Below are 15,357 nucleotides of genomic sequence, written 5' to 3' on the forward strand. Positions count from 1 at the left end.
TAACTGGTTGTGAGTTGCTCAGTATCAGTGTTTTTATTTTGTTTTGTTCTTGGGGGGGGGGGAGTGCGCGCGTGCGCGGGTGCATGGACGCGCATGCACGCACGCGCTTATTCATTTCCTTGAAATCTGTGGTTGAGCACATCAACCAGCTCTTACCCTGCCCATTTTGCACAGACTCTTCAACTATTGCTGATTTCTCAATTTGTGACACCTTGAATTGACTCTGGCTCTCCTAGGTGGAAAAAAAACTCCATATTTTTGACTATCTGAATTTTGGTATCACTATGAATTTGAAACCTCCCTTGGTGGTCACACGCACAGTAAGCTCCTTCACCTCTCAAAATATTTTCAGTTCTTATTGCTGCTGATATATATATTTTGGCTTTCTATGTATTAAGCCACTCAGTAAAAATATTTTATATTTCTTTATCCAACCCTGTATAAAGTGTTTGTACATAAAAAGGACACAATAAAAGCTTACAAGCAAAACTAAGGATTTTAGGATAGACAACTTTAAATGTATACACAGCAGTAGACCACTAATAGTACAAGTTATCAATAAAGTAAACACCAAACACCCAATGGATAAAATTAGCTACTGTACAAAAGCACTTTAGGGAAAAAAATGTTTTGTGAATCAAAGGCCTTCACAAAGGAAAAATACAAGACTGGATGGTCAAACTGGAAATTTAGAAAAATAGAGTTGAGGATGCCAGTCCAAACAGTCTGGTCCTGGTAGCAGAAATAAATATGAAGAAGAAAGTCACATACTTTTAACGCTGAATCACATAACCTATACCACTTTCTCATTACATAATCACTAAGTAATCTTCTGATTATAATTTAACTTCCCATTAAGATTTTACTATAGAGAAAGAATGGATTTAATCATTTGTACTTCTTTTGGTTTATCTAATAGTCTCTTGAACTTAGCACAAACCCATTCCTTCCTGAGACTGAAAGGCCATGTGCTATTAAAACCAAGTTTCTGGGCCTGTAGAACTACAAAACAGCCATCAATTAGGCTATAGTATACTCATCAAGGTAAATAACACTTCCAATTTCTTCTACTACCACACCCTTGTAATTTCTACTGTAGCATTCTAGCTACTACACTTTCATGTGCTAAAGTTTTAAAAACAGATTGTCTGAACTGACTTGTCATGTCATAATCTTGGCCTTTCGCGAGTCTTTATTCCAGTGATTGTGAGGTAACTTCCACCCTACCTGAGCAGCTTGCTCTGCCTGTGTCTGGCTGAGCTGGGTTTGCAAAGCGCTAATGAGTTCTTCCTTCTCTTGGAGCTGTTTCTTCATTATTAAAAGTTCTTCCATCTCTGTTGAACTCTTAGCAAACTGAAAACACAAAAGGAAAAAAAAAATATTTAAGCAAAAGAATTAACACTCTTAATTCTTTGACCTCATTTGCCCTAAATACCTAACAGTATCCTTCTAATTTCCACTTCAAACTAAAGAGAATTGCCATATATGTTGGTTTTTTAAAAAAGTAATTGTCAAAATTATTTGTCAGAGGAAAACAGAAGCAATAGCAGAAGTTTTTCAGTTTCTCTGAATCCTCACATAGAAACAGAAAGCATAAATAGATAATAAAACCAAAATCCATGGACAATATTTACAATAAAATTAGGAAGGTAATCCTACAAACCCCAAAATACAAGTAAGTAGGGATAAACAACCAAAAGGGACAAGATTTGCATGGGATTAGCGTTTGTGCTATAGGAAGAAGTCAGCAACAGAGCAACATCTGATGGCCTTGAGAACAACGCCCAAATAGCCAGTAAGTTCTTATTGCGTAGCACTGTTGGCCCATCTTAAAACAGCAGCTTATATTGGCAGGGCCTTCCCATTCTCCAATACTGGCTGAATGCAAGGGGTCCGTAGTAGAAAGGACTAACAGGCTAGACCAATCTAGTCCCTGTGAACTCTCAAAACTAACTCATCAGGGGTTTTTTCCAAGATACAAACTACACTAAGAAGAAACATCTAGGTGTGAAATAGAAATTAAGCAGAATAGGGGTAACAGAAATAGAAGAAAAACAAGGGCTACACATGTGCTATATAATTCATTATCAACTAGCCACGTGTGGCTATCGAGGGCTTGAAATATATCTAATGTAAGTGAGGAAGTTAATTATTAATATTATTTAATTTAAATTAATTTAAGTATAAAATACTTTTTCATTAAATACAACTATGTTTTAGTATGATTATATTTCACTTTCCCTGTTGCATCACATAAGATACTGCTGAATTGTTGTGCAAGTAACAAGTATGCACATTGTTCCTAGTGCTATAATAAACATACCAGCTATCTAGTCTATGTCAAAGGATTGATTCAATTTAAACACTTTCTTCCTACATACCGATGTAACCCTGTAATGTGTTTATCTGAATACCTTAAGCAGAGAGTAGGAGTACCAGTTGATAACCTATGCAAATCATAATTGGTAACTAAATTACAATACAAACACTTATTATTAATTTTAGTCAAATTATTTTTCTAGTTAAAAATAAATATAGATAAAAAGATGTGGTATATTCATACAATGGAATACTATTCAGCCATAAAAACCAACAACATAACGCCATTTGCAGCAACATGGATGTTCCTGGAGAATGTCATTCTAAGTGAAGTAAGCCAGAAAGAGAAAGAAAAATACCATATGAGATTGCTCATATGTGAAACCAAAACAAACAAACAAACAAACAAAAAAACACCATAAATACAAAACAGAAACAACAGACTCATAGACAGAGAATACAAACTTGTGGTTGCCAAGGCAGCAGGGGGTGGAAAGGGACAGACTGGGATTTCAAAATTTGTAGATACTGACAGGCATATGCAGAATAGATAAACAAGATTATACTGTATAGCACAGGGAAATATATACAAGATCTTGTGGTAGCTGCCAGCAAAAAAAATGTGACAATGAATATATGTATGTTCATGTATAACTGAAAATTGTGCTCTACACTGGAATTTGACACAACATTGTAAAATGACTATAACTCAATAAAAAATGTTAAAAAATAAGTATAGATACATTTTTAAGTTTAAAATAAAAGTGTAATATTGATGCATAGTTCATTCCTTCTGATTTCTAAGCAGTATTCCATTGTGTGGATATACCATGGTTTGTTTAAATATCCTCCTGCTGATAGACATGTGAGGTGTTTCTAGTTTTTGGTTATTACAAGAAAAGCTGCTATGAACACGCACATACAAGTCTATGTGGTCATATGCTTTCATTTCTTACAGATGTCGCTTTAAAGTTAATATGCTTTTCAAAGTCAAATTAATTGTCCTAAAAATAATTAAGCAGTTTCTTAACACAGATGCAAATATTAAAGGAAAATGATGTTTCAGCACTTGGTTCAGTTATTAGGAAGTTTCTAAATATGTACTGGAAAAACCTGAGTACATGAATCTATTTTTTTCAACTGGAAATTTTATGAAATCTAAACACAGATGAAGTATTTCCAATGAAAACTAAGCATCCAAATTGAGATATCATGTAAAATACACACCAAATTTCAGACTTAGTACAGAAAAAAAATTAAATTAACACAAAAATAATTTTTATGTTAATCTTAAAAGTATATTTTTAATAAATTGGATTAAATAAAATATATTGTTAACATTAATTTTACCTGTTTCTTTTTTACCTTTTGTAATGCAGCTGCTAAAAAAATTTTAAATTATACATGTGGCTCACATTATACTACTGTTGGACAATGTTAGTATAGACCAAAGTGAAGGTCAGGGGAAGAAAGCAAGGAAATCTCAGAAATTCACCTGCCCTATCTTTGAGCACACACACAAAACAACAACAAAAGAGATAAGTCTGTTAATAAAACACAGTTTTCCTGAACTAAGCCTCCTTCTAAAAATTTAGGAAAATTAATTTCACACAAAAATAAAAAAACATAAAAGGATCCAAGTCAAATCCCATTCAAAGATACTATTAAAAAAGAAAAAATAACTAAGGAACATGTGAGAAGAGAGTACCATCAGCTCAAAAAACAAATCAAAATTGCAATCTATTTCAACAGGTGTTTAAAAAAACATTAAGAAAATTATATAAGACGTGAAAATAAATTTTAAACATCAGAACTAGAAAAACTCAGAAACAAGGTAACAGAATTCAAGAAGAATTTGATTCTTGTGAATCAAAATGAACTCTGACATATCATTTCAGAAAAGAAGACAAAACAAGAAGAAACACAAAAGCAAATAAACACAAAATAGAATGCCTTAAATAAAATAAGGGAAAAAAAAGAAAAATCTTTTTAAAATGAAGAGATAAAAAGGAACTGAGAAAAACTGATGAATATTGAAGATAATCAAAGGTGGAACATAGGGATAACAGAATTCCCTAAAGAAGAAAACATACCAAATATTACAAGCTATATAATTCAAGAAACTCTTCTGAAAAAAAAGATGTGTGAAACCATATATTGAAAAACCATACTGGGTATCTACAAATATCAGCCATCAATGACAAACACTAATGCCCAGCCTAGTAAAATCACTAGACTTAGTGGAGGAGAAAGGAAGGGAGGGAAGAGAAGGGAAAGGAAGAAACAAAGAAGAAAATTGATAGATACATAGACAAATATCTATTGGGCATCTAGAAAAATGTATTAGTCATAGCACTTTAGTGATATGTTAACTTAATGATTATAAAGTGACTGACACCCCTACCTGTGTGGCTTGCTCTGCTCGTGCCTGGGTAAGTTGGGCTTGCAAACTGCTAATTAGTTCCTCCTTCTCCTGGAGTTTATGTTTTATCTTTTCTAGTTCCATCTCTTCCTCCGTAGAACTCTTGTCATGCTGAAAACATAGGAGATAAAGTCATTTATTTAAAAGAATCTAATTTGCCCGATACAACCAGTTTATTATAGTTTTATCCAACTGCTGGGAGCAAGAAATAACACCTGACCTAACAACAAGGAAGGAATCCTGGAGTCTTCCAGTTTCAGTGTGGCCAAGGAGCTCCCGTTAGACCCATCCTCCCTCAGATAACCACTGTAAACTCTGGAAAAGATAGTAAAATCGCTATCTGAAAATGCTGCAGAGCAACCCAAAGCAGGAAGATGCTGGAGGGGAGTAGATACTTGGAAGAAATGGTACCAAATTCCCCATTTTTATGGTTTTTAGTCTGAGGGCAAAACCAGTCAGTGACTGAAAGGATTAAAACTTAATAGAAAGCTCACAGTCTCACTGCCTTGAAGAACTAGAGGACAGAATTCAGGAAAACAAGGCTGCTGTTAAGTGAGGGGCAAAACATCATAAAAGAGCCAGTGGGGAGGAAGTATAACTCTTTCAAATACTCTATTTTTTTCCCCCAAAAGTTCGTCCTTAGACTGAACTAGACTCTGCTTCCCAATTGAATTCACCACCACCTACCCCAAAATGAACCTAGTCTGTTCACTGGAACTACACCAAATAATTTCACTTTCTTCTACATAATAGTCAGTCAAGCATCTGAGGCTAGCCACCACTTCTTCAACTACACTTTCCACAGAACATCAGCTTTGTAGTGAGCATACAATAGTTGAAAGGCTGCTATGACTGATTGCTGGAACTTAGAAATCATTTAATCCAACCTTTTTATTTAACAGAGGAAATAAATGAAGCTATAAAATGTTGATTTGTTTAAGGACTCTAAACTTTAAAAAAAAAAGGCAGAGTATAAAGTGGATCATCTAAAAATCTAACAATATAGCAGAAGGAAATGTTTAGAGGAAACAAAGCAACATGGGGAGAGATAGGTTGGTGCTACCACAGCCAAAGGAAGGAAAAATTGTGAGAGGAAAAAAGGAAAAAAAAAACCCAAAAAGTAAATAAAGAAGACTCAAGATGAAGACATTATTTAAGAAGAATAGGAGAAGCTTCTAAAATAAGCTTTGAGAAGTTAAATATGGCTATCATTGCAGGAAAAGAGTTACCTTTTGAGCATTAGACCCAGGAAAGAAAGACTAACCAGGGTACTCGTGAGCTAACTAGTGACCCCAAGGATTATGCCTAGAATTGATTAAAATCTAATTTCCCAAGAGTAAAAACATTGTGAATAAGAATATTAGTGAGTCATAAGGTAAAACAGGATGAAACCTAAAAAAAATTTAAAGATTTCTTATGTAGAGTGACATCTAAGCCAACTGTAACGTGCACGTGATGTGCCAGCCTCTCTTTGTCCTATACCAAACTCTCCAAAAAAACAAAAACAAAAACAAAAACCCTGAGGTTTCTTGTACTCTAAAGAGCTGACTGAATGTGAATATGTAGGGTTTAACCACAGAGGAAAGGTAATAAGAACAAGTATTGGGACAATGCTTTATTCCTCAAAAGGCAACACTTTACTTATTTCTCTCTCCACCCCCAACCTTAAACTGTCTTGTTGGTGGCAGTCATAAACCTAGAGAGCATCCCTTATAGGAGCCCAAGATGTATGAAACTTTAATGTATTATTATGTCACTATATGAAGACAAAGAATATTCTGTATCAAGTCACTGAACCAGAGAATTTCAGAGAGAGAAACCTTACATATCACCTAGTTTAATCTTTGAAGCAGTGATGAAACTTCTCTAAAAGCTATGTGCTTCTCCTATCCAAATGCCTCACTACAATATTTATTTCTTCCTGTTAGCCTTTTTAATTCTTTGAAAGTCTAGGTCACAACTGATACTGAATTTCCATGTTTTCTGTTGGTCTTTTATTCTGTGTATGGCCCACAGCCCAGCTAGACTGCAAGTTCAATAAGAAAGGATAGCATTTAGTGCTAGATTACTTTAGCCTCATAAATTTTTGTGATTAGTGAAGATGTGCCATATGGGAGGCTTTTCCTACTCAGAAAATATGTATTATACCCAATCACCATACCTTGGAGAGTTGCTCCTCTGACTGAGGTTCTGCAGACAGAACAGTCCCTCCTTGTGCCTTCATCTCTTCTATGTGTTTATTCAAAGAAGTTAACTTGGCCTTAGCATGAAGTTTTAGTTTTTTTATTTTGTTATCAGCAGCTTTTCTTTCTTCCTGTCAGAGAACAATGATGGTAAATAAACAAATGTTTATTCATCAGTTATCTAGCATATAACAAAAGGTATTCTCAGTAGACATCATCCTACAGCATTAGGGAAATAAGAATCAGATTCTCTAATAATCTAAGTGACTGTTACATCTGTCTTTCATCAAATATTTGGCAAGAAAGGACAAAAACAATGATACCTGTAGAACTTCATCCTTCTGCTGCAGTTGAGCATCCTTCTCTCTGATGATTTCTTTTAGTTCCACCACCAACTGCTCTGCATAAGCCAGGCGCTCCAGAACATCCTCCTGTGTTCTATCATTAAATTCCATGTCAGGTTCTTGGGGTAATTCCTAGTATTTAGACAAAAAGTTGCCAGTGCATGAGGGAAAAGGTATTAGCATCCAACAGGAGTTCCTTCATTCCAGCTTCATCTTATCTCTTGCTCAATTCATATCCTTACTTATGAAATCTTTCCAATAATAATTATTACCCAATAATTATTATTATCTAGAACATACTATCATAGCAATATATTACATATTTTGTAAATGTTAACCATTTTATAAACATTATCTCATTTATAATCTTATTATAGTAATTTCACCAAAGATAAAAATAAAGGGAAGCAAAGATCACAAACCATTAAGTGGAAGAGCCAAAATTTAAAATTTAACAGGCAATACTGCTTGTCTTTTCAGAAAGCAAAACGACTTCTTTTGATCCCTATGTGGCCCTCAGAAAATACAATACAAACAGATATTCTCAAACCCAAAAGGTGTTCCAGTTCCACCATTTGTCATTTCAAACCTTTCCTGTGGAACAGGAATACATACTGGAGGAGTTAAAACAATCTAGCACTAAACAAGGGGACAAACGAGAACAATCTTTCTAACCTCATCCAGAACTTGATTCCCCTCACTGTGGCTCACAGGCTACAGACTTGGAGGAAAAGGATCATTTATAAAGTCTCCATGTTTTTCATAATCTTCTCTTCCACTTAGCACAAGGGAAGCTGCCTATATCCTTCTATCTTACATTTTTGTCCTCAGAAGAACATGGAATATATGTCTCATCAGCTTAATTCAGAACAGAGCTACTCACAGGTTCTAAGGAAGCCTTCATATTCTCATCAGTATCATCTCCTGATAATTCATGCAAAACAACATTAGCTAATCCTGACAATCGGCTCAGCATTTCTGCAGGAAAGAAAACATAAGAATCAGTAAAATGGACGTAGGCTTCTCCTATGATGGTAACTGTATTATGTCTAAGTGAAATAAGAAAACTGTGCAGGTAATATATATTCAACACAGACTCCAGCATGGTGATGTCTTTAAAAAGGCATTTGAGTATATACAGTGTAATCACACTCTGTTCTTTTCAGTGGCAATTGCAGAGAGATTTTACTCACCATCACTAATATTTTTTAAATGAAATACAAATACATAATTGTTTAGTGGAAAATAATACACCTTAAGGTTATCTTTAATGCTTTTTCTATCATCATAATTTCATTTACAAACATGGACATCTAACTATTCCTTCCCCTGCCAGACTATTACTTTCTTCTACATTGTCAAATACACCCAGGATTCAAAAAATTTTTTCTTTTATGTGTCCATGAACCCCATTCTATGTGGTTTCACTAAAATTTAAATGTAATCCTTGCTCAAAGTGTATAGCATTAAATGCATATACTACAGGAAAAAAAAGGAAGGAGGACTGAAATCAGCAACCTATGCTTCTATAGGGAATTGGAAAAAGAAGAGCAAATTAAAACAAATATAAGCAGAAAAAAGAAAGTACTAGAGCAAAAATTAATAAAATTGGAAATAGAAAAAAAGAGAAAATCAATAAAACCAAAAGTTGGTTCTTTGAAAAGATGAATAAAATGTATAAAGCTCAGTCAGGATGACCAACAAAAAAAGAGAAAAGATACAAAATATCAACACCAGATAAGAAAGAGAAGACACTACTACTGACCTAACATACATAAAAAGGTAATACAGTAACATCACAAACAACTCTTGCTCATAAATTCATCAACATAGATGAAATGGGCCAATTCCTTGAAAGATACAAGCCACCAAAACTCACTCAAGAAGAAATAAACCCCCATATACACATCCTTTGCCTCTTTTTTTCTTTCCTTCCTTCCTTCGTTCCTTCCTTCCTTCGTTCCCTGTCTTTATTTAATCATTCATTCATTCAGACCGGTGTCACCAGCCAGTCCATAAACCCTTTGAAAGTGAAAACTGTAATGTTTTCATATGAAAAATCAAAATAAATTAGACTGTGCATAGCATTAGACAGGTGATTATGCTAAATCATATGCATAGTGACAAAATACTATCAAGCTTTTAAAACCCTCAGCAGGGAGAAATGCAAAAGCTGTTGTACAAAATAAGCACTTCAATAAAACTAGTCTCTGCTATAGTTTTCTTCTACTCACGGTAGTAATAGTGTTTAGGGCAGCCATGGTCCTTCATTAAGAAAGAAATGGCAAGACTTCTGTTTCTACAACATGTTAATTGGATAAGCAGTATATATAGCATTTGGAAAAGATGTATGAAACGGGAAAGAAAAAAGAGAACCACAACTAGGAGGGCAACATAGGACCATATACAACTACACATATAACTACTCTAAGGGCAACACAGGGTCATATGTAAGTACATAGGGACATCATAATCACTCATTCAAGCTATGAGATGCATAACAACAGTCAGTTAATAAAAATCATAATTCACCAGGACAAAGACTCTTTAGACTTTCAACTCTAGAGATTCAATTTTCTATAGTAACTATTAATGAAGGAAATGAACACTACAACTAAAGAGCCATTATTAGGCACAGAAATTTGCACTAATCAAAAAGTCATAACAGAACCTAACTTATCAAACAGAATCACTTTATCTTCAGATTTTTTTTATCACTTCTGATCACAATGGTATGAAATTAGAAATCAGTAACAAGAGGAAAAGTGGAAAATTCACAAACATGTGGAAATTAAACAACACACTTCTGTACCACCAATGGGATAAAGAAAAAATCAAAAGGAAAATAAAAAATTATCCTGAGATAAATGAAAATAAAAACATGACAAACCAAAACTCCTGGGATGCAGCAAAAATGTAAGTTCTAAGAGGGAAGCTTACGGCAATAAACTCCTGCATTTAGAAAAAACAAATACCTTGAATAAATAACCTAATTTTACACCTTAAGGAATTAGAAAAAGAACAAACTAAGCTGAAAGTTAGCAGAAGGAAGGAAATAACCAGGATCAATACAGAAATAAATGAACTGAAGAGTACAAAAACAATAGAAAAGATTAATAAAACTAAGTTTCATTTTTCAATGAAACTAACTGGTTTTCTGAAGAGATAAACAAAATTGACAAATTCAGTTATATCAACTAAGAAAAAAAGGGAGAAGATTCAAATAAAAGTATAAGTGAAAGAAAAGACATTAAAACTGATACCACAGAAATACAAAGGATCATAAGGGACTATGATAAACAATTATATGCCAACAAATTGGACAACCTGGAAGAAACAGATAAATTCCTAGATATATATAACCTATCACAACTCAATTGTGAAGAAACAGAAAATCTCAACAGAACAAAAACAAGTAAGGAGACTGAAACATCCAGAACTTGATGGTTTCGCTGGTGAATTCTACTACATGTTTAAAGAAGAATTAATGCCAATTTTTCTCAAACTCTTTCCCAAAAATTGAAGAGGAGGGAACACATCTACAAACCAATGTGATATACCATATCAACAGAATGAAAGATAAATATCATAAAATCATCTGAATAGATGCAGAAAAAGCATCTGACAAAATCCAAAATCCTTCATGATAAAAACTCTCAACAAATTAGGTACAGAAGGAGTGCACCTCAACATAATAAGGTTATATACACATCACACTCAATGGCAAAAAGCTAGAAGCTTCTGCTCCAAGATCAGAAACAAGACAAGGATGCCCATTCTCACTACTTCTATTCAATATAGTGCTAGAATTCCTAGCCACAGCAATTACACAAGAAAATAAATAATAGGCATCCAAATCAGAAAGAAATAATAAAACTATCTCTGTTTGCAGAAGACATAATCTTCCATATAGAAAATGCTAAAGAATTCACACACACAAAAGCTGTTAATACAAATGAATTCGGTAAAGTTGCAAGATACGAAATCAATATGCAAAAATTACTGTGTTTTTATATACTAACAATGAGCTAGTCAAAAAAATAAATTAAGAAAACAACCCTATTTATATAGCATCAAAAATAATAATAAAGTACTTACAAATAAATTTAAAAAGATGTGAAACATTTGTACACTGAAAACTATAAAACATTGAAAGAAATTAAAGAAGACACAAATAAATGGAGAGATATCCTGTGTTCATAGATTGGAAGAATTAATATTGTTAAAATGTACATAACATTCAAAGCAGTGTACAGAGTCAATGCAATCCTTATCAAAACTCCATTACCCTTTTTCACAGAAAGAGGGAAAAAAATCCTAAAATCATGTGGAACTACAAAAGACCATGAATAGCCAAAGCAATCTTGAGCAAGAATGAAGCTGGAGGTATCACGCTACTTGATTTCAAAATATACTACAAAGCTATAGTAATCAAAACAGTATGGTATTGGCATAAAAACAGACATACAGGCCAATGGAACAGAATAAAGAGCCCTGAAATAAATTAACACATTTACTATCAACTGATCATTAAAAAAGGTGCCAGGAGCACACAACAGGTAAAGGACAGTTTCTTCAATAAATGGTATTGGGAAAACTGGATATCCACATGCAGAAGAATGAAACTGGACTCTTATCTCACCCCATATACAAAAATCAACTCCAAAAGGGTTAAAGACTTAAAACATGCAACTGTAAAACTAGTAGAAGAAAAAACAGAAAAAAGGCTTCTTGACATTGATCTGGGCAATTATTTCTTAGATATGACTCCAAAAGTACAGATAAAAAAGCAAAAATGAAAAATGATATTCCACCAAACTAAAAAGCTACTGTACAGAAAAGGAAACAATGAATAGAATGAAGAGATAACCTATGGAATGGAAGAAAATATTTGGAAACCGCACATCTGATACAGTATTAATATCCAAAATATAATGGAACTCAAACAACTCAACAGCAAGAAAACAAATAACCCGAATTTTAAATGGGAAAACAAAGGATTTACATAGACACTTCTCAAAAGAAGACATACAAATGGCCAACAGGTATACGATAAATGCTCAACATCACTAATCATCAAGGGAATGCAAACAAAAATCACAGTATCACCTCACATCACTAATAGAAAGGCTATTATCCAAAAGACAAAAGATAATAAGTGTTGGCCAGGATGTGGAGAAAAAGAAACCCTTGAACACTGCTGGTGTGAATGTAAATTGGTACAGTTATTTTGGAAAACAGTCGGGAGGTTCCTCAAAAAACTAAAGATAGAACAACCATCTGAACCAGCAATTCCACTTCTAGGTATATATATCCAAAAGAAACGAAATTAATATCTTGAAGAAATATGTGTACTCCTATGGTTATTGCAGCATTATTCACAATAGTTAAAATACAGAATCAACCTGTGTCTATTAACAGGTGAATGGATAAAGAAAATGTGGTAGATACACACAATGGAATATTATTCACTGCCCTCCCCCAAAATAAGGAAATCCTGTCATTTGCAAAAACATGGATGAATCTGGAGGACATTATGCTGAGTGAAATAAGCCAGATACAGAAAGACAAATACTGCCTGATCTTACCTATATATGGAATCTAAAATAGTCAAACGCAAGGAAGCAGAGAGTTGAATAGTGGTAGCCAGCAGGTACAGGGGAGATGTTTGTCAAAAGGTACAAAATTTCAATTATGCCAGATGAGTAAGTTCTGAGAATCTAATGTTCATCATGGTGACTACAGACAGTAATACTGTACTGTATATTTGAAGTTTGCTAACAGAGTAGATCTTAAATGTTCTTACCACACACATGCAAAAAAGGTAACCATGTAAGGTGATAAATATATTAATTAGCTTGACTGTAATAATCATTTAACAATGTATTGTATATCAACATATCACATACACCTTAAATATATATTTTTATTAATTATACATCAAAAAGCTTAAAAATGATATCTACTTTCAATATTAACACTTACTTACCAAAAATTAATAATTGCTAAATGTATTTAGAGCACCTAACTGTACAGCAGAACACAAACAGTAGATATATGACAGAGATATGTATCATATTTACTTTTACAAAAGAAAAATTGAACTTTGATACTCTCACCATTTTCTATGATGCAAACTTTGCTGAACACACAGATATATATGATGATATCTCATATGAATTAAAACAAATAAGTTTATCAATTATGCCTCATCAAAAATAGAAAAACCCAGAAATGAAGCAGAAACAAGAAATAATTTAAAATTTTAAAAATTCATTTTGGAAATGAAGATGAAACTGAAAGGAATAAGTGTATGAATAATCAAAACAAAGCATGCCTTAAGAAAAAAAAAGAATGTTGAAATAAAGGATAACTTTAAAAATCAAAAAGAAATTAACCATAAACTAAACATGCAACTACTTTATGACTCAGTAATTTTACCCCTAAGCATTTATCTCAGAGCAGTGAAAACTTAAATTCACACAAAAACCTGTACATGAATGTTCTCAGCAGCTTGATTTTTAAGAGCCCAAAACTGGAATCAGTAAGGATATCCTTCAACAAGTAAATGGCTAATTTAACTATGGTACAGGCATAACTTGTTTTATTGAGCTTTGCTGTATTGTGCTCCACAGATACTGCATTTTTCACAAATTAAAGGTCTGTGGCAACCCTGTGTCGAGCCAGTCTACTGGCATCATTTTTCCTAAAGTGTTTGTTCATGTCATGTCTGTCACATTTTGATAATTCTCACAATATTTCAAACTTTTTCACTATTCTCTGTTCTTTGTTATGGTCATCTGTGATCAGTGATCTTTGATGTTACTACTGTTCTGCTGTTATGCAGAAAGTTTTAGTGGTCTGAATACAAGATTAAATCAGTCATAACATTCCCTTAAACCAAAGCCTAATCCAGACAAAGGCCCTAACTCTCGTCAATGCTATGAAAGCTTAGAGAGATGAGGAAGCTGCAGAAGAAAAGTTTGAAGGTTGCAGAATTTAATTCATGAGACTGAAGGGAAGAAGCTGTCTCTAAAACATAAAAATACAAGGTAAAGCAGCAAATGCTGATGTAGAAGCTGCTGCAAGTTATCCAGATCTAGTAAAGATAATTAATGAAGCTGGCTATGCTAAACAACAGATTTTCAACACAGACAAAATAGCCTTCTATTGGAAAATGATGCCATCTAGGAGTTTCACAGCTAGAGAGAGGTTAATGCCTGGCTTCAAAATTCAAAGGACAGTCTGACTCTCTGGTTAGAGGCTAATACAGCTGAAGACTTTAAGTTAAAGCCAATGCTCATTTACCATCTGAAAATCCTAGGGCTCTTAAGAATTATGTAAAATCTACTCTCTCTGTGCTCTATAAATGGAACAACAAAGTACATCTATTTACAACATGGTTTACTGAGTAAGCCCAGTGTTGAGACCTACTGGTCAGAAAAAAAGATCCCTTTCAAATTATTGCTGCTCACTGACAATGCACCTGGTTATTCAAGAGCTCTGATGGAGATGTACAATGAAATTAAAGTTGTTTTCATGCCTGCTAACAAAATATCCATTCTGCACTCCATGGACCAAGGAGTAATCCCAACTCTCGAGTCTTAGTATTTAAGAAATATGTTTCATAAGGCTACAGCTATCAAAGATTCTTCTGATAGATCTGGGCAAAGTAAATTGAAAACCTTCTGGACAGGATTCACCATTCTAGATTCCATTAAAAATATTCATGCTTCATGAAAAGAGGTAAAGATTAACATTAAAAGGAGTTTGGGAGAAGACGACTCCAATTCTCATGGATGACTTGGAGGGGTTCAAGACTTCAGTGGAAGAAGTAACTGCAGATGGGTGGAAATAGCAAGAGAACTAGAACTAAAACCAGAGTCTGATGATGTGACTGAATTGGGGAAATCTCAGGATAAATCTTGAACAGGTGAGGATGATCAAAGAAAGTGGTGTCTTGAGATGGAATCTGCTCCTGGTAAAATGCTATGAAGATTGCTGAAATGACAGCAAACCATTTAGAATATTACATAAACTTAGTTGATAAAGCAGTAGCAGGATTTTAGAGGACTGACTCTAATTTTCA

At 33.8% G+C, this 15,357-nt stretch overlaps 1 protein-coding gene across 9 annotated transcripts in view; it reads right to left on the reverse strand.

The window, feature by feature from the left end:
- The window catches only part of GOLGB1 (golgin B1), a 72,696-nt gene that overhangs the window by 49,498 nt on the left and 7,841 nt on the right, over positions 1-15,357 (reverse strand). For all 9 annotated transcript variants that reach the window (XM_010970880.3, XM_010970879.3, XM_010970878.3 and 6 more), the window contains exons 2-6: positions 8,152-8,246; positions 7,248-7,400; positions 6,903-7,055; positions 4,724-4,852; positions 1,228-1,353 (exon numbers count right to left, since the gene is read on the reverse strand). In XM_010970880.3, coding sequence (XP_010969182.2) covers positions 1,228-1,353; positions 4,724-4,852; positions 6,903-7,055; positions 7,248-7,400; positions 8,152-8,244 — 654 coding nt within the window. In that variant the 5' untranslated portion in view covers positions 8,245-8,246. The remainder of the gene's footprint in view (positions 1-1,227; positions 1,354-4,723; positions 4,853-6,902; positions 7,056-7,247; positions 7,401-8,151; positions 8,247-15,357) is intronic.

This window comes from Camelus bactrianus, chromosome 1 (genome assembly GCF_048773025.1).
Source record: "Camelus bactrianus isolate YW-2024 breed Bactrian camel chromosome 1, ASM4877302v1, whole genome shotgun sequence".
Taxonomy (NCBI): Eukaryota; Metazoa; Chordata; class Mammalia; order Artiodactyla; family Camelidae; genus Camelus; species Camelus bactrianus.